Source organism: Struthio camelus, chromosome 2 (assembly GCF_040807025.1).
Source record: "Struthio camelus isolate bStrCam1 chromosome 2, bStrCam1.hap1, whole genome shotgun sequence".
NCBI lineage: Eukaryota > Metazoa > Chordata > Aves > Struthioniformes > Struthionidae > Struthio > Struthio camelus.
In genome coordinates, this window is record NC_090943.1 from 36784459 (window position 1) to 36810541 (window position 26083).

Genomic DNA, 26083 nt, shown 5'->3' on the forward strand with positions numbered 1-26083 from the left:
ATAGGAGAGAGTCCATTCCTGTCGTAAACAGTCCAAACCCTTTCACTTTGCTAATTAGCCAAAACCAAACCCAAAATACATGATATTTGTAGTAAGTAGACCATAGATAACAACTGAGAGGCTAAAATAATCCTTCCTTCCCAAATGTCAGTTGCTTTAGGTAGGCTTGGTTATATTAACAGTCAAACACAGAATTATTTTTCTTTGAATGTTTTAGCCTTGTTTGGACATCCTCCTCCACATTCTGTGAAGAATAGCCCCTAAAAATTCATATACAGACTAGGAAGGATCCTGTGCTCATTTCCTTCACGTTCTTTTAATAGAGTTGCAGTGAATATTGAAATGGCTTTAAAAGATTGAGAAACTCAAGAACTGCTATTGTGTCACAGTGACCAACTGCATGTATGCCTTGTAGCTGTCTCCGTGCCAGCAGGTCTTTGTGGCTGCATTTATATTTATAGTTACCCAACAAAGTAACTGCTAGCAACCTGGGGAGAGGGGAAGGAAGCCGTAAGTACACTCTGTTTGTATGGTAGAGAGTGAGTAAAACCTATTTGCCCTAAGTAAATTCTAGTTGACTAAGTTTATTAACTGCTGATTGGGTCTGGAAGTTCAGCTGTGAGCTGGCTTGCTCCAGCTCTGGGCCATGGTTCATTGCATTCCTTTCTTTGATCGCCTCAACCTCTCCTGCAATTCTTTCTTCTCTCTTTTCCTTCCTCATCTCCACAGACCGTTCTGTGTTTCTCTCCAGTTGGTACCACGCTGAGAGCTCGAGCTCGGAAGTTCCCAGCCATAGTTAACTGCACCGCTATTGACTGGTTTCATGAGTGGCCGCAGGAGGCCCTGCGCTCCACCAGCAGGAGGTTCATTGAGGAAACAGAGGGGACTGAGGGACAGGTTTTCAAGCTCGTCAGTCGTTGAAGAAAGCAACAGAGGTCGTTGAAAGATCAATAACTGAATAAGCTGAAAAAACAATTTCCTTTTTGCTCCTTCTTGCATATTTGTTGTCTTCAATGTTCTTAAAGCTCACCCCTTCCCAAAGCTGCATTCTTATGGCATGTCACAACCCACTTCCATCCGCAGAATTTAGAGAGCTCCCCAGCACAGGCAGAAGGGAAGCAGGAAAAGAAAAATGTGTGTAACTCATAGCGCTATATCTTCTCTGCAGAATCCCTTAGTTCTAGACAATTTAGGATCTCTTGGATTTGGAATTTATTTAACCCCTTTCAGTACAGTTAGATATATTTACTAGTGCTGTAGGAAGTGAGGCTGAAATATTGCAGTGTACAGCCCAGCCTAACTAAAGAATAAGTACCAGTTAGTTGCTCTATTCAGCAACTAGATGGGTGAAAACTTCCCTAGAAGCCACACAACAAATGCATTTAGCATTTTCATTTCTGAATAATTATTCCATCTTTTTTCCTGATCATTGTGGAGTTTGGCTTTTGGATTGTTTTCAAAGCATTCATATACCAGTGAGTCTCTTTTCAAGCTTTGAAGGAAATGATTCCTTAGCCTAAGAGTTTTAGTTTATTCTCTTCTAATTCTCTTCTCTCTATTAAAACTCTTTTAAGAGTTTTAATAAACTGTCACTGTTTCCCCACCCTCTTTGCTCTCACTGTTGTGCTAGTGGTGAGATTGCTCAAGTATTTGCTGATGGAATTAGTTGCAGTAGTTTCATTCTGGAGTGCTATTATGATTGGGATCATTCAGTTGTGTAAAGGATTTGTGGTCATGACAGGCTGAGGATTTCAGGAATGCCTAAGGAAAGAGCTGTCTATTTTAAGTAGTGCAAGTTCCCAGGCAAATGCTGTTGGGGTGCCAGGAGTTAGTAGTGAAGACCTGGCATGGGCAGCAGGTAAGAAACTGTCTTAAGAGTTTGCAAAACTGGGCACCAAAATGTGTAAGCAACCCAGGTAGCGCCTCAAGAACAAAGAAGCACAAAATCCGATTTCTGCAATCAACTTTAATCTTAGCACAAAAGCCTGAGAAGAGGAGCAGTTGCTGCCTGTGTGAGCAACTGATGCGTCTGCCGCTTTCGCCCTCCACTCGAACCCATGCCAAATACGATGGAGTCGTTGGGAAATAAGGGTTCACGGAGCAGAGGACTCTGCAGGGATCCCTGCGGCTGCTTCCAGGATGCCCTGCGGGTCCTTCCCCGGCCGGCCCCGGGGCTTGAGCGATGCAGACACCGAGGACATCTGCCGGCGGGCCGCGGGGCGCCGCGGCTGCTTGCTGACCGCGCCTCTCCGGCGGCGCGCTGATGCCGCCTGTCGGGCTGCAAGGCAAAGCGAGGCTTGCACGTCCTTGCAGATCGCGTTTCACACCTGCCCCCTTAATTTTTGACGTTTTGCAAGAAGTGTTATTAGTTGGCGTGGCTGTTTGTTGTCTGGTGGGCCGTGTGAGGCTTTTGCCCTTTTTGAAGGCTTTTGCCTTTTTGGCCCAAGTTACGCGTTCATTTCAGAGAAACTCTTAGGATTGTGTGACAGAAGAGCGATTATTCCTGACGAATAGACATCTTGTTTTGACTTAAATACGTACACGCTTTTTCAGTTCCTTAACTAATTAGAGTTTGCTCCACTGAATATGCAGCTGGTCACCCGAATTTAAGCTTTTAAAATCGAAACTGTTTTTTTAACTTAAGGATTGTGCTCCTATGTAATTCCTTTTTAGATATGGAGGGAAGAATGCAGTGTTCTGTGCAGCTGTGCACCTTTTGCATGAGTATCTCTTGCACAGCTGTGCTAAGTACTCCCAGTAAATACATTTTCTGCCTCATTCCCAGCAAGTAAAATAAAAGATGCCTAATAAAATAGCACAATATGATATTGTCATTTAGCGTAGGTTTCTATATCATCACATATGTAGAGCAATACTTGGTGTCCGAGTCATGTCTGCATGTGCAACCAATTAGAAGACCAGAAGATAAGACAGCAAATTTTAAAAAATACTAGCAGGAGACAGGAGAAGGATTTGAAAGGGATGGAAAAAATGAATCTGAAACAGAAATAACATGAGGAGGCACGGAAATAACAGAAACTGTGACAGTGTTGTGGGGGAAGAGGAGAGGGGATTAACTGAAAGAGACAGAAGAAAAGCAAAATTGAACCAGAAAGGTAGGTGAGGTGTGTTTAGCAATGAATCTGAGGAGGAGTAAAAAGGAAGTGGAGGGGTAATGATCGCAGAGAAATAGTTAGTAAAGGGAGGAGTGGAGAGGAGAGTTGCAGGGGTATGTTAGGATATTGGAAGAATAAAAGAAGCAGGGTAGAAAAGGACCACCCTGAAGAACAGAAGGCATCTTAGCTGCAGTCTGGCATCCCCTGTCAGGAGAAGATTTATAGATGGTGTTTTCCTTTCCTTTCCTCATTTATAGGGCTGGTGTGCTGATTTGTAGTTTCACTTGCTCCATTTTAGATATTTCAGGAAAGCTTATTGTTTGTTCTTAGCAGAGAAAACTTATTAGCTGCAGCTCACATATGCCTGGACTTGTGAAACATATTGTAAATATACTGTCCATTATGAAGAGCAGTGTGAGGTGTGCTATTCAGTGATTATCTTAGTATAATTTATAGTTAGTTCCTAATTGTCTTATTTTGGTGTTTCCAAAAAAAGTAGTATTTGCTAGATTTTTTTTGAGTATTACTGTATAGTGATATTACAGATTGCTTTTAATTAGGGTTACTTGAAATTAAGCTAATGATCTTTCATTTCTCTTATAAGTTCAATATAAATATGCCATCATATCTACATGACTTTAACAAAATAGGAAACTTTCTGAGTTTAAATGCTAGGGGAAAACCAGAAAAAATTCAAGGTAATTGTGAGTATTGGGAAGGAAGTGTTGCATTCTCCATCTCTTAATCTTCAGACTAAGTCTAGGTACTCTTCTGGAAGATGCAGTTTATCTGAGGGTGGAGGGAGGCAGACTGAGTTCAGCAGGGAGATGGTGAGCTGCAGTGTCAGTGTGTGTTGTAAGGGGTGATCCGAACATCCCTTCTCCCCTACTATACAAAAGTGTCTGGACAGAAAGAACAGGTGATCCTCCCTAATTATGGTGTCTGTTGAAGCTTCCCAGCGGCTAGGTGCCATGTACCCCTTTTCGCTTGGGAGGACACTGGCCAACGTGTTGGTTAAGGACAAGAGGTTGCAAGTTCAGCCGTGTTTGGAGGCAAACAGAATCAGAAGTTTAACTGGTTTGGATACATTTATTTCTTCGGAGAACAGGAAAGAAGGGAAAAGAGCCCTCCTCCGTTTCAGTACTCAGACTGCTAAACCTGCATGTAAACAGCACAAGAAAAGAACCCCGTGCAGAGGTTCTGAAATCCATATATTGAGCTTAAAGAATTTACAGAAGTTCCTTTATACCTTGTTTGGTATAAAGCGTGTTCTAAAGTGTTTTAAAATAATGTCTTTGTCTCTAAAATCGACGTGACGCATAATCGATCTCTTTCTTACTTTTAACTAGTTTCACACATCAGCATTGAGCACAGAATAAAAGAATCTATGAATATTAAATCCAGCCTTCTTAAAACAAGCATGATGTACACCGCTACCATCACCTTTGAGTCTGTTGCTGTTCTGTATGCTGCTCCCTTGGGGCTTAGCACTAAACATTGCACTCTGTTAAGCATACCTCGGATAAATTCATTATGTTCTTAGCGCATCATATTTGGAATTATTTTAAATCATGTGATGTGGCAAAGCAGAAGCCTTAAATAACTTCTTTGCATTCTCCCTTTGCCTCTTTCAAGGGGAGAATTGCGTTCTCCCAGTTATCTCTTCCTTCAGCCAAAAAACGGATTGGTTTCATTCTCGGTTTTGATAACTGTTTGCAGGATGCGTTCAGTGAGTTCAGTGTCACTGGTCATTTTTGCACAAGTGGTTTGGCATGTTTCAGCTAGCTGAAACTTAAGTGCCAAACACTAAGACTGAGCGGTTTTGTAATGACTAATTTAGACCCTGAGGAAAGTAACAGGGAGGACTTAGGCAAAACTACCCTCTAAACTCTACTAGTAAGTTACATTGTTTGATCTTTTGCATGCTTAAAAGTCAGGCCTAACGTCTAAATTGAAAGATTGCACAAAAATGAAAAGACCTCACACTTAAGTTTTCTTTCAAATTGCATATAGGCTTATTCCATAGTTTTCTTTAACACTATTGAATAGTTTTGAGTTGTAACAGCCTAATCTCGATTATTCAAGCTACTTTATGCTTTCTAGGGAACTGCAGTTAAATCAGATTTTGTTACTGTATCAACTCTTTTTTGTTTGCTTTTTTAAATAAAAAAGACTAAATCAGCAATAATAATTTTCCTTTGCCTACAACCCTGAATGAGCATATATTGAAAAGTACAATGTAGTATTAAAAAAAAAAAAGGAGATAAATGAATGGCAGAATAAATAATTTATGCTAATGAAATTACTGCAATTAGTAGTTCCACAATGACCCTTTTAAAAGCCACAGCTGTTAATGTCAGGAAGTGCTGTCACTGCTGACCTTATCATAAGAGAAAGTGACAAATTGAAAATGCAGGGAAGACCAATCATCAAAGAGGTCTGTTCGGGAACGATTAGTGTTTTCTGAAAAACAGTGTGAATTACAACCAGCTGCTCTCTGGCTCGGTGTGTCTCCCATGCTGTGCCATTTTGTTAAGCTTGGTAACAATAGTTATTTTACCCCATTGAGACAAGTTGTCTCGGGCCACTTCCAGCTCTCCCGGAACCTACTTCTTCCCTCACTGATTTACAAATGAAACTGTTGTTAGAGGGCTTTTCGGGGTTGCTGAGTAGAGACCTCTCATAAAGATCATGTGTAAGAAGGTTATCTTTGCCTAGGAAGATCGGGACTGCAGGGTATGTGTATATCGCAGACAATTAAAAAAAGCGGGGGAAAAGGAAGGAAGGCTGAAACAGATTTCTCTCTGAGGCCGCTCAAATCCGCCTAAAGTGCCCATTCCTGCTGACTAGGCTTGCTTCTAGAAATTATTCTGGGGGGCTATGTGCTATAAGGTGAGCTTACGCAAGCTTTGCTTCAACAAATGATGTTCTGATTCTTTTTTCTTATTTGTAACGCAATTTATTTCTGCCTGCCCCATATGCAAATCATTCTTAATTTAATCCTTGTTTTAATTTCTGTTGTTGTTATCATGGGTGAAACAAGCGTTCTTTTTAACTAGCTTTTAAAAGTCACAAGAGAATAATGAGGTTTCTTCCTGAGAAAAATGGCAAGTCTTTTTTCTGCATCAGCCTGATTGTAATATTAATGATGTAGGCTTAAAACATTTAACTGCATCAACAGCCACTCATGAGCAATTTTCCCAAAGATCTCTAAGCATTATTGACAATGCTTTGGTAAATTATGTGTGACTTTCCTAAGAGTTGGTGTAGCTCATTTAATTCATATTAATTGATTTTTAGGCTTCCCTTGATTAATTGAACTGGGTTCATCTTGCACAGAATGCAATAAATAATCATTAAAATGAGGGAGATGTGACTCCACAAATTATAAAGTTAAGTATGCTAGAAGTCATAGAGGACAAAATGGAAGTTACTTCAGTAATGCAGTTAAATAGGTTTTCTTAGTATTTCCCTATTAATTTTGCATGCAGTACCCCTGCTTAGACATTTATGTGAATATATTCCGGTAATATTGGTAGATTTAGAAAGCAATGGATTTGGGGGTTTCTTAGTCCACCTTTATCCCAATGAAGTATTCTCTAAATCAAAGCAATGTAGTAATATCTTATGTTTGCTAGTTCCCTTTTGGAAAAATTCAGAAAAAGTACCATGGAGCTTTAGTCCTGGAACCACCTCTCTCCTTTGCCTTCTCCTCCTTCTCGCTTATTTGAAGCAAATGAAAACAGCATTGTACCTCTACGTTTTGCTCCGGGATATGTGACTAAAAGACCATCTTGAACTGTTTTAAATACGCCTAGCCTATTTTGTTTGTCACACAGTATGTAAAAAGGGTTTCCCTGTCTAACAGCTCTACTGTCCTTCCTGTGATGAGAGTGAAACCTCACGCAGTACTGTGTGGTCCCAGCCACAGCCCACTGTCGCTGGCAGGAGGCTCCTGACCTGCACTTCCCTGCGCCCCCGCAGGACTGCTCTGCGGTCCCTTCTGCAACCGGCTGCACTTTGCTCTGAGCTGTTGGCATACGTTTTGTTTTGGTGCACAAATGGCAGGTCGGGAAGGGAACCTGTCACAGCTTGGAGCAACTCTGAAGTAGATTAAGTCATAATAAGCTTTCTGATCACATCCGCCTCAAAACTAATAGGTTCTCCGTGATATCCGTGAGGCTGAGCTCTCAAAGCCTTTGCCAGAAATGGATTTTCTGCTATGGTTGGGGCATCGTCTGTGTAACTCAAGCAAAGTGCCAAGTCTCACCAGCAGAGAAATCTTGCTAATTTTCTGAAACTTTATGGAATTTTCCCTGCAGAGACTTAAAGTGATACTTTCAAAAGCACTCCGTAGATAAGCAGGAACTGTACACTTTTGGAAATCTTATTCGTGGAGTCTAATTCTGTTCCATTTGAAGTTACTGGCATAAATCCATTTGATTCTGAACAGGAATTTGATGCTATATCTGAGGTATGTGGGGACCAGTGTAATTAGAGCAGCTATTCTCTTTTTTTTTTTTTTTTTTTAACTTATATGGGATTGTTTTTAGATAAGATTTCCAAAGACAAAATGGCAAATTTCTGGAGCATTAGCTCTGCATATAACAGTGTAGTGGCTGAGTTCATCTCTATTTTTAGCTTTTAGGAATACTTGTTCAAAAAAAAAAAAAAAAGAAAGAAATTATATTGAATTACTCAGCTCCTGTGGTGATGAAGACCTTAGGAATACCAGCACCAATTAATACCAGAATTAATTAATTAACACACTGAAAAGTTGGAGAGGCTTGTTCTAGTTTAATGTTTTTCATGTGCTAACAAAATTACATTCTGGATAGACTGAAGAATATTGTTATGAACGAGCTATCCTTAGAAGTGTAACCTTTTCTGGCATAAATAGGTTTAAAAAATTAAGTATATCTATCTTTGCTCCTGTGTTTAAATTTGTTCTTCTTTCTAGGATATGTTCAACCACTTATCCAGGACTCCATTAGTGATTTCATGGTTTATGCCCGCACAAGTGTCAATCTGCTGAGTGCCAAATACAATCATAATGAGAAGCAATATGATTACACCGCTCCAAAGAATTTCCTGGAGCAAATCATGCTTTATAAGATCCTGCTAGAGAAAAAAGGCAAGGAGCTGTCAGAACACGTGGAGCACTTGGTGAATGGCATACAGAAGCTAAAGACAACAGCTTTTCAGGTAAATTGAGAAAGTCGCAGTCTTTTATTTTATTCTTTATAAATAATGTATTTTGTCATTGCTAATAGCAAAAAAAAAAAAAAAGTCACAGTGCCTTTTCATTGTATTGATTAGTTCTGATATGACATTTTTGTGCTTCACAGAAATTACCTGATTTTGGAAACTTTTTTTTTTTATTTCACATAGCCCTCCTTTGTGCTTTCTAGCTGTCTTGCCCCCGTCAGAGCAAGACTAAAGACTAGCTGGAAGGGAAGCCTAGGAGGGCCACAGGTGGGGGAGAGGAGGGGTAAGCGCCACAATAAAAGCCAGACGATGGTGATGCAGTTATGTATGTGGGGCTTTGGTGCATGGGCAGTGACCTAATGAGGGCAAGAGTAACCAGTATGGAGCCTTTACATCAGTTGTCATCGTCTCCTTGTGGACGTAGTCCCAGATAGCCCCCGAGCAATACTTCTGCCTACAGTTGAGTTTTACAGGTCAGTTTTGACTAGCCAGTACACAAAGACAGAAGGGAAACTTCTGCTTTGTAGCTGCTGAAGACAAGCCACGATCCAGCAATTTCCTTATTAAAAATGAAAAGTATCAAGTGCAACAAATGCACAACAATATCAGATACTTTAGTTTTGCAGAAAGAAAAATCTATAAAATCAGGTCAAAACAATTAAAATGAAGTGAGTGGAGAGCTGATTTTTTTTTTCTTTTTTTAGAGACTCTATTACAAAGAAGTCAGTATCCCAGCTTTGTTTCCTTCTCATTTGGAAAGGTACAAATTTTGAAAAGATAATTCTTCTAGGTTTTGTAATGGATTTCAGGAGTTCACCAAAGAAGAGCCTTCAAGACCTTCCTCTTGCAAAAAGTTGAACCCCGCTAATGTTTTTCTTCCTCGTTGTCTTATCACCTCTATCCATATCAGGTTAACAACAATCCCTTCTGATTAGAATATAGCTTCATTATCATGATAAGATTCTTGGAGGGATAGGGAAGAAAATAAAGAGGTATTTAAAATATATCCGTCACATACAGAAAAGTATTGTCAGGAGATATCTTCATATGGGTTTCTAGCCTGGCAGGCAATAAATTGTTCTTTCAGCAAACTAACAGGTAGTCTTTGTTAATCGGTGTCTGAGTTTGTCTTAACCTTTCAGCAAACCTCTAGTGGAATTATCTCTTCATAGTGATCGCTGAGCATTTTCCAACATGTCTTTTTGCTTTTATGTTTGCATCTTTGCCAGGCCCTGCAGTAGCTTGTTGTGCTGCTTAAAAGATGTCTGGTTGCACAAACAACCTCAGCAACTGGACAGGCGTAGCATGGGGTGTCTCAAAGGAGCTGTGGAGTTTCTGGTGGGTGCAGTTAGACCATCCTCGTTTAATTCTTTAGATCAGCAAAATTCTGTGAGCTACAAACATGGAGCTGTTGTTTAGAAAGAAAATAAAAGACAACGGAGGAAGAGGTGACACTTTTAGTACTGGGACCTGTGAAATATGCATGAATTTTATTTTCAGTGTCAGCTTTTGGGGGTACATGTGATGTAATCCTTCAATAATCATAGCTGGTAACCCTCGCTCACAAATAATGCATTGCCTTTTGCCCTGTAGGTAGAAGATCTAAAATCCAGACTTGCTTCTCAAGAGGCAGAGCTGCAACTGAGAAATCAAGATGCCACAGCTTTGATTGCTAAGATAGGGTTTCAGACTGAGGAAGTGAGCCAAGAAAAGGCCATTGCAGATGCAGAGGAGCAAAAGGTCAGTCTAATTCCCCCATTTAGTGCTGTTGAGCTATATTTAGCACAAAATAAACCTTTTTTAGGTGAACAGTTTTGAACAACTTCCTCTCCGGGGAGCATAAAATCTAAAGAATTATTATACTTACACATGTAACAGCATTTCACACCATGATTACCACTTGACCTTTCTTTACATTATGCCTTTTCCCAACCTTTTAGCTGTTTTAATGAGATGAAAGAACAATAAATACTGAGTTCATTCAAGCATTTAATGGATGTGGATCTTGAGAATCAGACCTATTTGTAATATAGTAAAGGTCAGGGAGTCATCTCTGAGCACTTCAGATTTCTGAAGGCTTTAAGGTTTTAGGTAAATTGAACAATCCAATTGATACAGAAGTCCATTCCAGTATCTTGCAATATTACAAGGTGTAAACCTCGAATTTAAAGATTATAATAGCATTCCTAATTAGCTGTTTCATCAGTGTTGATCTTCCTCCTTTTTCTTAGTTCAGCATATTAACATTAATTACCAACTTTCATGTTGCAGATGTAGAGGTTTACATGCATTATTCCTCACCACAGACTGGCTGAAAATGCATAATTTCATCCAGATGCTAAACTTTTAACCTACCGTAGAAAGTACATTTTGAAATAAAAATAAGTACAGAATGCTATAAATTGAAGTTCCTCTGCCTTAAGGTCCACAGGCCTTATTCAACTCTGCCATTTTTCTAGAAAAACTGATGTAGACTGTATCCTTTATCAATATTACAGAAAGAAAATTCTAAATGATTCAAAATAGCTGTTAACCCCTGATTTCCAGATATGAAAGCTTCAAGTCACTTCAAGTTAGTGTTGTAAACAGTAATCAGGTGCTGATGAATGGGGAAAACTACCCTGTCTGTGAGCAATCAAAACTTCCGTCTTCTCCTTGTCTTTCATTCTCTTTTGTTTTGCTTCTTAAAGATTTATTGTTATTAGGTGATACTGAGTACTTTTCATAATGATCTTTTGTCTTATCTTAATTGCATTGAAGAAAAAGAGATTTTTGCCAATGGCATAAATGAAGGCTGGATCAGAACAGTTATGTTTTTCTAGATGATGCTGATTATGAATCAGGCTTTCACTAATGCATATCTTACATAGGACCTAGAAAAACTGCTGCAAAGTTTAAAGCCAGAAGACTGCGATTAAATTTGCATGAACTGGATGAAAAAGCTCAGTGTCTTACCGACTACTTTTCAGTGGTCCTTTTTCAGTTCTGGTAAATTTAGGAGGATCGAGAAATACTATTCGAATTACTTTGTTAAGCAGCTAGGTGAAACATATAGTGATTACTGTGGAATAATTGCACCTTTGGGCCACTTCATGCACCTTTGGGCTCAGCTTCGTGCCACTAACAATTACCATACTCCCCTGTTCGTTGCTTTATTGCGCTTCTGAAATGCTTTCTTTGGAATGAAAGTGTCACTTTGTGCTACATTAATCTAAAGCTATTTCATAAGGCTGAAGATGGTTTCTAAATATGAATCTTCTCCTATAATTTTTGTTATACAAAAATCAGCAAATGAGAATTCATCTTCCAGCTAAATAGTTTGTGGATACCCTTCAGAATTGATTAAAATTGACCACCCTTTAAAAAATTATTTAACTTTTAAGTTTAACTCTCCAGAACTGGAGTTTATAGGGTGTTGTGAGTTTTACAGTATTTAAGCTAGTAAATGCCTTAGAGGTATTGCCTTAGAGTGATGTATTACCTAAGAGATGAAGAGTGGAAGTCACTTTGGATCAGACTCGTGAAGAAAAGCGGGGTCAGTCTGGATGCCCCATAAATGTGGCAGAGTTCCATACCTTTACAGTAATCAGCGGGGATCTGACTACAAGCTTCACTCTGCTAAGATTTTAAAGTAGTGGGCCATAACATTGCTGTCATTTTGTTGGCAGTTTGTATGCTCTGAATGATGCCATCCAGAGTGGTTTACAGATAAAGATGCGTATGCCATTGCTTTCTAAAACGGGGGCCTATCCCTTCAAAGAAAGAAAACAAGCAGAGCATGGCGTAAATACGCAGGTGATAGAGTGACACTGCTGAGGATAAGGACCAAAGATGGATCCGGACTGACCAGCTTTTTTGATTTATCTTCCTTAGCTGAAGTACGCTATTTACACAGTATATTTGAGCCACTGTACTTGTGGTCTGATTGCTAAGGGCACACAAAAGGACACACTGCTTCCAGCTTTTCTAGCAATTTAGCCATCATTTAAGAGCTCTATACCATAGGAATTATTGATGTGAAGGGGACTAAATTTCTGGAGAAAATGAGGAAAAGCTCCTTGGTCCCCTTTTGTGAGGGGGAGTGCGTTTGAGGAATACCTTTCTAAACCTTATCTGCAACCTTTTCTGTTTAATTTTTCCTCCTTTAGGAAAAATGACTTGTCTCGTATTTTCTTTGTGCATCAACAAGCAAAGAACAACTAAACATAGGAAAAAACAGATACAGAACTATAATATTTGTGTGACGTTAATGGAAAATACTGTGTCATGTTAGAAGCACTATGTCCTGTGTGTGCAGTAAGTGTTTACATGCTTACATACTTAATAACTTTAAAATTCTATGTCGGCTATAGATTTAAACTTTTTTCCTGGTAAGTTAATTTCAGTAACTTAGGTCTCAAACCATGTGTAGAGAAAATATAAGCCAAATCAATATGCGGTATTTCATTTTAAAAATACGTTGTGGCTAAGATACACACCAACAAACATTCGGAATTTCATCCTAAAACTTTCATGACTTTTGTTTTGGATTTATTCTTCATGAGAGATGTGGAAAAGATTCAACTTTGCTAGTAACTTGTCATTTATAAAGTACTGCAAGTTAATTTTTAGTCTTTGTTTTTATCTTGAATAACGTCTGTGTATGTTCCATGTAATAAATGTATACATGGTAAGTGCCCCCAAACAATCATACAAACAAGTTTAGTAAGGATATTAAATTATTATAGGGGCTGGTTACTGCCAGCGCACAATGCTTGATCCAAATATTAACTTCTTGATCACTGTAGTATACACTTTCTCTGTAATTAGACTTTGTTTAAGCAAGACCTAACATGAAATGTTTGCGTGAGAAGCTTTTCAGTGTGAGGTACAAAGATAAAGACTGGCCAAGTATAACCAACTTCAGGGCCATGCAATGTATCCTTAAAAATGTACATGATAATATTCCAAATATGCAACTGCAGATGATGAAGAAATCCCTCCAGGGTTAATCTACCAGATAAATATGCACCAACAGAATCATAATCAGCTTTTAAACAGATAATTAAACCGTATCAGAAAGTTGTGCAGGCACTCAGATTTCCCTTGAACTTTTTGCTAAGTAACGTAAAGTCATTGATCTAAGCCACTGTTATGTGGCTTCCCTTTTGGGGAAGTAACATTTTTACTTTGAATTGCGTAACACTTCCAAAACAATAAGGTAGTACAGGATTCCAGTTTTGCATTTGTGATAAAGTAGGAGTTAGCTTCTGATTCTCTAAAGTGGAAAAGGGTTGATACACTGGAGCTTTTCTTTTTGCAGGTTGATGACTTCTTACAAGCTTTAATCAGCTATGATAAGGAGCATATTCCTGAGAGTTATCTGAAAGTCATCAAGGAACATCACTTGAAAGATCAGATTTCAACCCAAATTGTGTTCATATAAAGTCCTTTGTAGCAACTGATCTCTGTGCCTAGGCTATCAATATAGTAAAATTCTATGAGGTATATGTATCAATATATTTCTCTCTTGACTAGGGTAGTTGAGAGAATGTTTGTTATTGAAGTCTGATTATTTTGGCAAGCTCAGATCAGCATTCTGGGAAAAATGCAACAGCAACAACAAACAGAGCGGGAAATGCTTAATGCTTAACAGTATGCATGTATGTACTTATTTTTAGCAGAGAGTGGTAAAAGATGTGTGGCCATCTAGGTCTTTTCAATTATCATCATGATGCAATAGTGGAGAAATATCCTTCTCCAAATGTACACATTGCATTTGAAGTGTCCATCTGAGTCTGGCTGTCTAGAGTGTAAGACACAGTGTTGATCAGATGTGATTCTCTTGAATAGGCAGTAGGATTACTCTCTTCATCCTAGTATGATTGCAAGTTATCATTTAATTACAAATGTTCAAAAACCATTCAGTTTAGAAATCTGTTCAAACTCAGTGTTTGTATGGCTTTCCATCTGTATGCTGAAACCATAAAAAAGATATATATGAATTAATTTCAGTTGGAGAGAGGACCCACTTGAGGATATGTTCAGTTCTACTTAAGACATTCTTGTATAACCTATAATCAGATCTTCTGTGTTCTTTAGGTAAATATTGAAACAAATCTCTGCATATTTCATTACTATGTAGAAAGATGGCTATAAGGCAGGAGTCATTTGCAATTTTAAAAACGGGTGTGAGACCAGCTTTTTGTCTAATATACCTGTATTGTATGCCTTTTTCAAGGTGTATTGTGAGGTACAGCCTAAGTGTTGTGCATTAGCCCAGGCAAATGCTGAATTAGCAGCAGCTACCAAAAAGCTAAAATCAATCAGGAAAAAGTTTCTTGTAAGTACTGCCTGATTAATGAGCAGTCTTCTTTAATATCTTGAGCCCATTTAATTGGCCTGCAACTAGCTCTAGCAAAGTACAAGATCTGTCTAGAGAGACAACTAATTTTATTACTCCCTAGCTGAAGGATTAAAGATATGGTTGCATTAAGCATTATTACTATTTTTCCTATAAATCTGTCAAACAACATTCAGCATTTTCAGTGGTAGCAGATGAGGCTGTTTACAAGAAATGACCAAATTTCCTCAAAATCACCCAGATAATGTTATAACAAATAGATTAGTCAGTCCAGTTGACCACTGATGTAAGTAACTGGCTATGATTTGTGCTAGCTATGCATGCTAGTTGATTGTATGAGTATTGACCTTTTGGAATACAGGAAAAAATTTTGGAACCTCATGCTCATCTATGTATAGTTGTTGTTAATCATATCCTAAAAATGATTTCAAATTCCCTTTGATTCTTTTGAAAGACCTCCAAAACATACGCACATGTTGACGCACACAAAAGGTGGAAGTGGAAACTACAATTACAGTTTTTTTACTCCCAGCTGTCTTTTCAGTTAATGGTTGAACCAAAACTGTGTTTACGGCCAAGTATCTTTTAAAGTTTTCAGAGCCATTATTTGTTGTTGTTGTTTATTCATTATTCCTTTAATGGAGCAACCTGCAACACAAAGTGCTCTTGAAACAGACAAAGGTACCTTGTGGTATCTTGGGAGATGGTGGGTGGAAGGAGTTTGTTTCTTTACTGCAAGCCAATTACCTGGACTTAGGAGACAAGACTTTAAACAGTTCAGAAGGCAAGGCATTCGCTGGTTTTAGAAGGCTTTGACTAGACTTAATAACAAAAAAAAAGTCTTAGTGTTTAGGCCTGAAATCTCACAACTTGAGATAACAAGCAATATATGAAGGTTGAGCAAATGGAAACTATTTGTAATTACGGGGATTACACTCACTGTTTTCTCTTAAGGTATCAAGTAGGAGACAGGGCAAGATTTACTCTTACTAAAACTCAGAATTTGGAGAGCTGAGGTGTCAGCAAATTTCATTCTTTCCTTCAGCGGTTTCCTGTTATTCCTCCAATTAACCTTGTACACAGCTTTCCTTCTTCTGAAGCAGATGAAGATTTAATGGGTAAACAAAGATAGCTTTTACCATTTCTCTTCCTGTTCTGTCCCCCTCTACTTCCTGCACCCCCCTCCCAAAAAAACCGGCTGGTAGAGTATTTATTTTGCCCCGTATGATACAGCCCTGGTCTTGGAGTTCTCCATTCAGATCAAAGCTGCATCTGCCTTAGTAAAGCTCCTATATACACTGAAAGATATAGCTTTACTGAAGATCATTTTCTTATTTGACTCATCTTGACAGATGTATATGTATTAAGAATTGCAAGTACTTTTTGTACAAAAATAGCCTTTTAATGATTTTTTTAATACACAGCAATCACCTCTGAATGTCGTGGTGTCTTCTGTTTATTTTTTAATGTGTTCTTCAGAGAGCAGCACTAATGCTTTCTCTATTCCTTGCCTGGCAGCAATTCAAAGAACCCTTTCTTATTTTAAGTGTTCTTTCAGTTCAATAAGGTTCCAGCTTTGAATCTGGCCCTGTCTTTTTATATTTATTTACTTCCTCTTTCATCTCTTTGCGGATTTTTCTACAGATCGTTAGGAGAAGGATTTTCTCAGCTATGCTGAGTTCCTAGTAGGAAGAATTCTGCACCACAGACTAAGTTATAGTTCCCTCTGCAGTTATCTGTTTCCTGTGTTAGGGCAAGAGTTGTCACATTGTCATTTAATATGAGTATTTTTCTTAACCACTCTAGAAAATCCATACTTTATGTTTGGCCAGGCTTCTTTTTACAAAGCCAGAAGATTCAGTTAAAGTTATTGTTTTTATAACTGATTCTTACAATAGATGATCAACCTGATGAACTTTTTTAAGGAGCCATAGGTAAAATTTTTGATTCCATGGGAGATACTGTAACAATAATAAAGTCCAGAGCTCATGAAGCTATTGAATGGAGAACACTATAACTGGTGAAATTCACTCCTGATGATGCAAAATAATACATATTGGAAGGAAAAATGTGCACTGCTCATGAATACTTCTTGTTTATTGCTTATTAGCTCAGGGAAGAATACCTGGCCTGACTGGGGGCAGTTTGAAGAAGACTTCTATTCAAATTCCAGCTGTCAAAACGAGGACGTTCAGCTGTATTAGGAATGGGATGAAACCCAATGCAGAACACAGAGAGCTTCAGTGCACAGCCTCAGGAGAAAACTTTTGTGCAGGAATGGCTATTTCAGCTCAGAAAGGCCATAAAGAATTAGGTGGGATTCAAAGCTAGGTAACAAGACTAATTTGCGGGGAAAATGTATGAGAGAGTGAAATTGTTTCTGGACTAGAGAAATCAAAATGGGCATTATGAAATGAAAGAGTAATGAAAAGGCAAGAAGCAGCAGTCACAAGTTGTAACAAGGGAAAATCTGTTCGGACATAATGAAAAAGCTCTTCACCATAAGAGCTCAGTTAAGCACCGGAGCCTACCTAGGCAGCCTGCAGAAGTTGTATTCTTGGAGATTTTCAGCCTGATCAGCCAATCAATGAAATGGTCTCAACGTGATCTAACTTTGAAATTAGCCCTGTTTTGAGCAGGCAGTTGCACTACGTCACCTCCAAAGGTCCTTGTAGCCTACATCATCTTATGATTCCAAAAATAAAGCAGAAATTCAGCTCATCCATTAACACTGTTACCACATTTGAAGGCACTTCAATACAGTGAATATACATGTTGTTTCTGAAAAAGATTATGCAGGGACATGATCTGACAGGCTTGCTATAGAGATTACTGGCTTTCTGCTATCAGTTAAGGAGCGTAAATCCCTGGCGCTAACTTTCTCAGTAATAAGTGTTTTCAAAATGTGCGCGTTATCCCATAGAATTTAGAGTACTTGGATATAAAATGCAATAGGTAATCCTTCTGTTGCTACCATTATACTTTATGTTGCATCATATGAAAAAATTACAAACAGGAATGATGTGTTTGTAATTACACCTTTCCTATTCAGGAAAATACAGGAGAGGACAGGAGAATATTATATTTCAAAAACCCAAGATATTGGGGCATTCCTTAGTGTTTTTTCCACTGCAGAAAAATGTTCTTGCCATCCTTACTACCTTTGAGTCTTTGATAGATGAGTGCCCTTTGATTAAAGCTCAGGCTCAGAAAAATTAACCTGTTAGCTGCATCAGGTCAGGCAAACATTAGCATTTTCCATTGTTTTTTCCCATTTTTGCCAGTGATGCTTTGACATTCTTTTGCTTCCTGTTTATTTCCTTAGCAGCATCCTATAATTTCACTCTGTAACCTGACCTCTGTAACATACACCTCCATCAGGTGTATGATATCACACATGCAAACTTTAGATGTGTAGAAATAATAGTTCCTTCAGTTTCTGCATTTATAAAAGAAAAGAGATAAGAACAATTTCTGTGTTCATTCACTTTATATCTTGCATGTTAGACTCGCTCACATTTTACTTATAGCTAATCTCCATCAGACTGCTTCATGGGAAGAAGTCCTTTTTGCCTTCTCAGTTTAAGATCATCACCATTAAAAAATTGATTGGCTGCCTCGTTATTCTGAAGGAATCAAGCCAAGCTTCTTTATTACACTGTAATTTGTAATTTCATCTTTTCCCCTTTCCTAATGCATTATACTGCTCTTATTTTTAATTTATGTATTACTTTGAAATTTACAGGTTGAACATAACCAATCCAAGCACTGAACTCGGGAAATGAGGACTATATCTTTTCTTCTGGAAAACTTCTGAACCTTTGTGGATCTGTTCTGTGTCGCTCTTGTTATGGTTCTTCCATTAAACCTGAGAATGGGAGATGTTTATTCTAAAGTGGAACTTACAGTTGTTAGTTTTGAAGTTCCTCTAGAGGAAGGAAACGGTTTTGGGAAACTTGCCTGCCACAGCCTGCGTTGTTTTGGTTTTTTTTTTAATGGTCTTTCAAGTTCGGTTCTTGCACTTGATTTCCGTCTTATCTGATTATTTGTAAAACTAATACTTTCTAAACTGTTAACATCAGTTTCCACCACTCAGAAACCTGACTTTAACACCTTTCTTTTCAATGGGACTTTTTGGTTTGCTAAGACGGATGGAAGATACTCTCTTTTCTTCTGACAAGTAGGAAAGGATGTAAAAGCTTATCTTCCTGATAAGAGGGAAAACTGAGATAAGTGTTTTGAATGTTTTTCTTTTTATGTTCATTTTTGATGAACAAAAGCAATAGTTTGGAATTTTTATTCTCACAAGGAGAAGAAACTTCTAAATTTTTTTTTCCTCTCTGGTTTAGTGGTTAGCTTTGACTCTTGACTGATTATTTTCCTCTTTCTAAGACTTTTTCAGAAGGAGTGAGAGTTGAATCTTCAACAATGATAATAATATAGCTCTTCTTCCAAGTGTTTCTCAGCTGTTTTATTCAAGTAGGCATCAACAGAAAAAATTTTAAATGATTTTATCTAAAAATGGTATGTTTTCTTAACTGCTCAATTAAGATGATCTAAAGAAAAAACTGCAGATCAGGAAAACACCAGTTGCATGACATGAGTGACGAAAACTGAAAACTAAAGGGTGGTGGGCTAATGTCCGTATCTCTCCAGAAATCCCCAGCTGCTTCAGGTTAATAAGTAGAGGTGAACAATTTTTTGCTTCGATGATTGATGATATCTTGCTCTGAGCTCAGGAGCTAAGATGCCTTAACAGCCCCTTGAAGTTAAGGAAGCAGACACTTGCCTCCCCAGCCTGCCATGCTGAGAGTGAATCAGTCTCGCCAGCCGTGCTTGGGTCAGGAGAAGGAACCCTATGCGCTTCTGTCCATCACCCAAACACCCTTCTGCTGATGGGCAACTCTCTGCTGTGCTGCTTATGCTTCTTGCAACTCATAGGACAGTTTAAGCCAGGGAATTTGCAGGGGCAGTGGCTGCTACAGAGTTGAGGTGCACTCACTGTGAAATCCCCCAAAGCAGTGGTAGGGCGTTTTGCTGCCCTTTGTGCAGGATGCCTTGAAACTGTTGCTCTTTGATTAAAGTGTGGACTGGCATGCCCGAGATGTGCCTTGTTTTCGGCTGCTAGTAAAACCAAAGACAAATTGCCGGATCTTCTTACGGCATCAGGTCCAGTCCACCAAATGGAAATAATTCACTTACTGCATTTTTTTTCCTCTCTGGTATGATTTTAAATGCTTTGGAAAGCATAAACACAGCAACAATGTCCTCGAATGTCAGTATTGAATCTAGCATGATAAACTTCTGGTTTTGTCTGGGACCTCTAGATCCTACTGTTTACAAGTCATTGTCCTCAAGCAGAAACGTTCCTCTCAAAATTATCTTCGAGCACCTGATCTCTACTATTGAAATGGATATTTAGTAAGGGATTCTAATGATAGTTTTGTTCTAAATCGTAGCAGGAGCCGTAGAGACAACATAGAGTACCACAGAACCTTTCCTCAAAAGTTTGCATCATTCAGTCTGAAAGATGCTATTTACAAATATTGTCATTAAAATATATAAAAACTAATAGCTTAACCATCACTTTTCTGAACAGGATCTGGATAGCAATCTGTGTCAGCTCACAGCTTCATTCAAGAAAGCAATTGGAAAGACAGTCCGAAGTCAAGATGATATGAACTGAACAAACCAAACTACTGAGCTGGCCAAAGGCTGGTCAAAGGACTTGAGGTAAGAATATTTTGCCTGGATGTTCTTGCCAGTGTGTGTTTTGAAATACTTGGAATAAGCTGCTTAAACTTTAGGTTAAGCTTTAAAAATTATTGAAAAGAGAGTAGAGGGAAAAAAGCAGGGGAATGGGGAATGACAAGGTAACCCTGCTGCAAAATCATTTAAATCAGTGCAGGGAGGAAAACAAAAACAAAACAAACAAACAAAAAATCAACCCGTAATGAAGTCCTAGGAAGTGAAATGTACTGCACCAGAACTGATGGATATATTCAGCAGTTCCCAACAAATTGTGTACTTCTGAGTGGCCAGTATTGGTATGGTCGGTAGAGAAATGCCTCCGTAACTAAGTCACCACAGTTATGCACAACTGTGAACACATTTGACAGCCCGGGCTGCCTCTAGCTAATGAGCAGAAAAACTGAATAATCCTCTAGGTCAGACCCTGCGTCTGCCCCCATTGCACTTGGATTGTAAATAAGTGGAAGGCACCAGCCATATATTAGCTGTTTGTTTTTGCAGCTGTTTATCCTTTTGCAGAAACCATCCGTTTTTAATTATGAATAAAATATATTTATGCTAAAATTACATACATTCCAGTGTAGTTATTAATTTGTAGACAAACACCGTTAAAGCTAGCACATACTCAGTGGTTTTCTTGAAACTAACCATTGAAGTAAGCCACAGCATTGCTGTACAGTCTCCCTTAAGTCTTTACAGAAATCATGCTGTCTCGGTGCATCATCTAGAATTTTACACGTTCCTTTGTGATAAATAACAGGAATTCAGAAGCGCAAAGGATATTTACACTACTCATTTGCATGAATTTCCAAGATAGTCTGAAAAGATTTTTCTTAAATATTTTAAGTTGGATTTCATAAAATCCCTGTGACCTCTTTTTCTAAGATCACAAAAGGAATACTTCTATTTTTGCAAATCTGTCGGTAGATGTTGGCAATCAAGAAGATAAAACAAGGTTGGAAAACAGTGTATTATAAGAGTTTATAACTATCTAAAAAACTCCAATGCATTTAAAACTGGTAAGTTTATGATACCTGATTCCAAAATCAATATGCCAAGAAATGTAGAGGATATGAAGAGTTGCTTTGCTAGAAAAACAGTGAAATTGCTGGTGTGTTGTATTATCTGCATATGAAAAGTTTTGGTCTCCCCAAAACTCGGCTTAGACAGTTGTTATTTGCTTGACCCTGCAGATTCCCAGAGTCACTGGAAACTCAATGGCCTTTGCCACACAGATAGTCTCTGGGTCTTGGATTTGAAGGTTTATATACACAGTTCAAGGAAGTTTTTCTCCAAGATCTGAGGGTTTTTATTAGTGATCTTATTGTGTAAGTTAAGGGGGAAGATATTTAAAAGGATAAATTGAGAATGTCAAGTCTTTTCCTCTGAGAATAAATTCTTTTTGACTACAACAGGAGACAGTTAACTTCTGAAAAGCATCAAGACTGATGATTTTGTCTATATAGCATTGACCTGGAAGCTCCACCATTCAGACTAATAAATCAGGCAATTTATATTTAATCATTAACTAACTCCCGAGCTGAACAGCTGTTCAAAATTAGAAATGGGTCACCCTGGCCAGGATGACATTACAGGCAATCTATAATGCATTAGAATAAAATTATAGTGATTTTTAACTGTCTGGAAATTTATTACACTGCATGTTCCAACTCTTAAACCCTTGTTAGCCAATGTCGCTAGTGATTTATGGTGCTTGGGTGGTAGGGTAAAATTACTGAAGATTTAAATAGACGTTCATTCTATGTTTAGTAAATCTTCAAATTTCAAAGCTATTTTGGAGAATGAGGTGGGTGCTCTTTATTGTTTACGACTTGCCAGTCGGTGACAACAAGAAGAGAGAATGGATAAATCAAAAAGCCCTCTTGTAAATTAATGGATTTATTGTCTTGTTGCCTTCAGTTAATGATTTAAAGAAGACAAGTTCTGTAGAAAAAGCTGCATATCTAAAATACTTCCAAAAAAAACTGCTGCATTACAAAGGTCGCTGTTAGAGCTTTTAACAGGAGTCCTTTACTTGTCATTTGTTGGGCATCTCTTATGCATGTAATTGGGATTTAAAAGGAAGCCTTTACACATATTGAGTTCCGTTTCCTGAATTAACAGTACGAAAAAGTGTAAATATTAACTCTTCTAAGCACTGTATTTTAATTACAGATACTTCTGTTTTCTCTGTGGGTATTTTATATTCCCATTTTATATACAAAGCGTTTTAGTCTTCTGTTATTGTAGAACTCTGCTTCTGCTTCTTCAGGATAGGATGGTTAATCATTTCAATAAACATTTCTGATTTTTCTGAGAAATATAAATGGAAAATACTTCATAAATATCAAATGTTAACAATTTTTCTATTAGTTCAGTTTTGTGCATCTAGAAATTATTTATTTAAAAATGAAAGATGGTTATTTTAAAAGATTGATTTGGTACATGTCAGTCTTTCAAGAGTGAACACATCTCAGAGTACTTTCTTAAGCTCTCAAGTGGCTAGTACCAGCCAAACTGAAGCATGCTACATGGAAGTAGTTGAAGTATGGAGGATGCTTTATATTCAGCGGTTCTCATTAATTTTGATTATATCATGAAAAGGACTGGAAAACATATTTTGAATATTTTGTCACTATGAAAAATAACTTTCTGTACAGACTGTGGGTAAAGGAGAGTCCCTGTAAGCTGTTCATCAGTGTGCTTTCCTTCTGTCTTGCTGTCCTCTCCTGTACTTGAGTCCCTCTGCTCACCATAGAATGGTTTCCTGAGTTCCCCCGATGTGCAAATGAACAAACAGTGAAACAACATTTATTTTATCCTGAATCATACTTTTAAGAAAATATTTTTACAGGCATTTCAAACTGTACAAATAAGGAAGAGGGATTATGGCAGTGTATTTCAACTTTACATCTAGAATTTAATCAGTTTGATCAGATGCTTTTTCTCTGAAATTCTTTGGTTTCAACATTTTGAATAGGCAGTGCATTGTCTTTACACTAACTGGAATAAAATAACAGCTTTCCATATATCTACTAATAAGAAACCATTAACATCTAAGTGTGTTCCAGACTATCCATTCAAAATATTCCCGGGTAATAGTGGTTAAAACGAACTCTGCCAAATGCACTAGGGATTTCAGAAACCAGGTCTCTCTGGCGGGGGAAAAAACGGAGGAAGAAATTTCCGGAGTTAAACATGTTCCGTTTTGGAGAATGTCATGCCATCCTCTCCCTTTCAACCATGCCAGGATGTCAGTATGAATGTTTGTACTGATTGCAACTGTGCTGGCCATCCCATAAGTGTAAGATCAGTCCCTCCATTACTCATGCTGTTGTGGTTTTTCTCCTCTCTATTTCTTCTGAATATTTGGCCCTCATTCAATTTTCTTCTCATAAGTATTACTTTTATGTATGCAAGTACCAAAAGCATGGTGAAGTTTGTGAATTCCAAATCATTATTATTCGTTATTAATAATTAATTCTTAAGGTGATTACTTAATTCAGTAAAATCTCTATAAGCATAGGTAAAACATGCTGGGCAAATAAGAAGGGGAAAGAAAACATTGAAACTCTCCCACCTGACCCCTTCCTTTGAAAAAAGTGTAAAAAAAAAAAAAATTCATTTCCTTATTGGGGTTGAAACAGCTCTGTCAACGTCTTTTTTTTTAATATTCTTGATTCTTCGCACTGCCTTTTCTGAACGTGGCTGAAAATGAATACTGTTTGCACAAGACCCTACTGCCACACTATATCTGGTCTAAATAAAATCAAGAATTATTGAAAATTTTGGAAAAGGGAAGGAAATAGAATGCTTAATGAAGAGCCCATTTTTAATTTTTCAGACTCAAAAGATTCAACTCGCCACCAAAAAGTATGGATTATTTTCAGCCTTATAGTCTTAGTAAGTTTATCCATCACTATAATAGAGTACATTTTCTATTGTGCTTTAGTGTGGTTTTGTTGAATTTGGAGATTAACTGTTTTGTCACTTTTAAGTTGTTCAGGTGTTGACTAATATATGTTTGTTCACAACACTTTCTAATTTTGCTTTGCAGTCTGAAAACACGCATTGGAGCCAATCTGTTGATAAAGTCAAGGCACAAAAGAAGACTTTATGTGGTGATGTCCTATTAACAGCCGTATTTGTGTCTTACATTGGACCTTTCACAAAACAGTATTACCAGGAACTGATGGACCATCTCTGGGTTCCTTTTCTAAAATCACAAAAGGTAAAATTTCCTGTACAAAACAGAAGTCTCCAATGAAGAATCTGGTTTGTTAAAGTCTCTGTCTTTCAAAAATTTGATCTACAGGTCTATATTTAGAAGTGGCTATAAAATACCCTTTGCAGTTCAGTATTTGTTTTCTAGTGTATGTGCTTTCCTCAGATTACAGGCCCATTTTGAGGGGAATGGGAGAGAGGGAATGATTTCTCTTTGGCAAATGAAAATTCTTTCCTATTCCAATCGCTATGTCAAATTCTGCCCTTTGTGACACCTGTGTAATAGCAAATGCTATAAGTGGTAGTACAATGGTGTAAAGAGCTCTGTTTTGCTTAACTTTCCTGCTCCAGGAAGTGAGTAGTTACAAAAGTCCCCTTTTCTTTGCACGCGGAGGATACCATGATAAGATTTTAAAAAGGCAGAGAGTAGAGTTGTCTCTACAATACTTTTTCCTGGCTGTTGCAGCATGTTACTCTGGCCTCCTGGGTGCATGCCTCACACCTCAACATTTCACCAAATACTGCCCCTTTGTTCATCTCTCTTGAATGCTGCTGGTATAGTATGGCTGCAATAGGATGTGGCTTGACGAGCATGAAATTTCTTCAAATCCCGCTGTTGCTATACCCTCCATACTGGATTATTCTCTGTATCACTCAGCCCTTCCTTTCTTATCCTTCTTCGTGAAGCTTTGGACTGTTCTGGTCTTCCTTACTGCTCTGAATGCTTCTGACCTCTTCCTACTTGTTTAATATTTCCAGTGTGTCACAAATCACCATATTCTCTCACAATTAAGGTAGCTTATTCTCTGATGTGTGCAAGGTATGGAGCTGTTATCCCTATTTTAAATTGGAGAGGTAAGGCACGGCAGGCTAGCAGAGTTGCCTGAGGACACTCTAGAAATATATGGTTAAAGTTGAACCCAGGCTTCCTGAGGACAGCACTGAGACTGCTGGGGCATCTTTTTGTTGTTATCTACTTTTTGCCACAGTTTAATGATCGCTAATTTGTGTGGAGCTTTTTTTTTTTGCCTGGAACATCTACCTGGCCTTTTCTGCCAAAAATTTGTTTGCAAATAAAGTCCTTTTGAAAAATCTTCTACAGCACAGCCTCATGCTGATAGGTAGAAAAAATAATGTATGTGTTTCTCATATTTAATTTTTTCTTTTGCTCTGTTTATTTATCTTGGATAGTAGGACCCTTTAGGCAAACATCCTTCTTAATTCCTTTAGGGATTCTCTGAAATGGATTGTATGTTTTTCTAAATAAAAATAATTCATACTATAACTTTGTACTTTTTAAGATCGTTTCACTGAACAGTAGTTAATTAAATACCTCAACTTAGTTTTGATTGTTTTCCTGCAGTTGGGGAAGAGTTGAAAAGAAGAGAGAAAGGCATTTAGGAAGTCATGTCAAAAATAAATGTTTACTCTCAGTCTTCCG

The 26083-nt window shown here is 38.0% G+C and overlaps 1 protein-coding gene across 1 annotated transcript in view; it reads left to right on the plus strand.

Moving 5' to 3' along the window:
• DNAH11 (dynein axonemal heavy chain 11) overlaps nt 1–26083 on the plus strand; it is a 143479-nt gene that overhangs the window by 85445 nt on the left and 31951 nt on the right. Inside the window, 9 exon segments of the mRNA XM_068932635.1 lie at nt 730–886; nt 8083–8321; nt 9918–10064; nt 13588–13717; nt 13720–13808; nt 14545–14646; nt 20267–20375; nt 20378–20400; nt 24476–24649. Of these exon segments, the coding sequence (XP_068788736.1) occupies nt 730–886; nt 8083–8321; nt 9918–10064; nt 13588–13717; nt 13720–13808; nt 14545–14646; nt 20267–20375; nt 20378–20400; nt 24476–24649 (1170 nt within the window).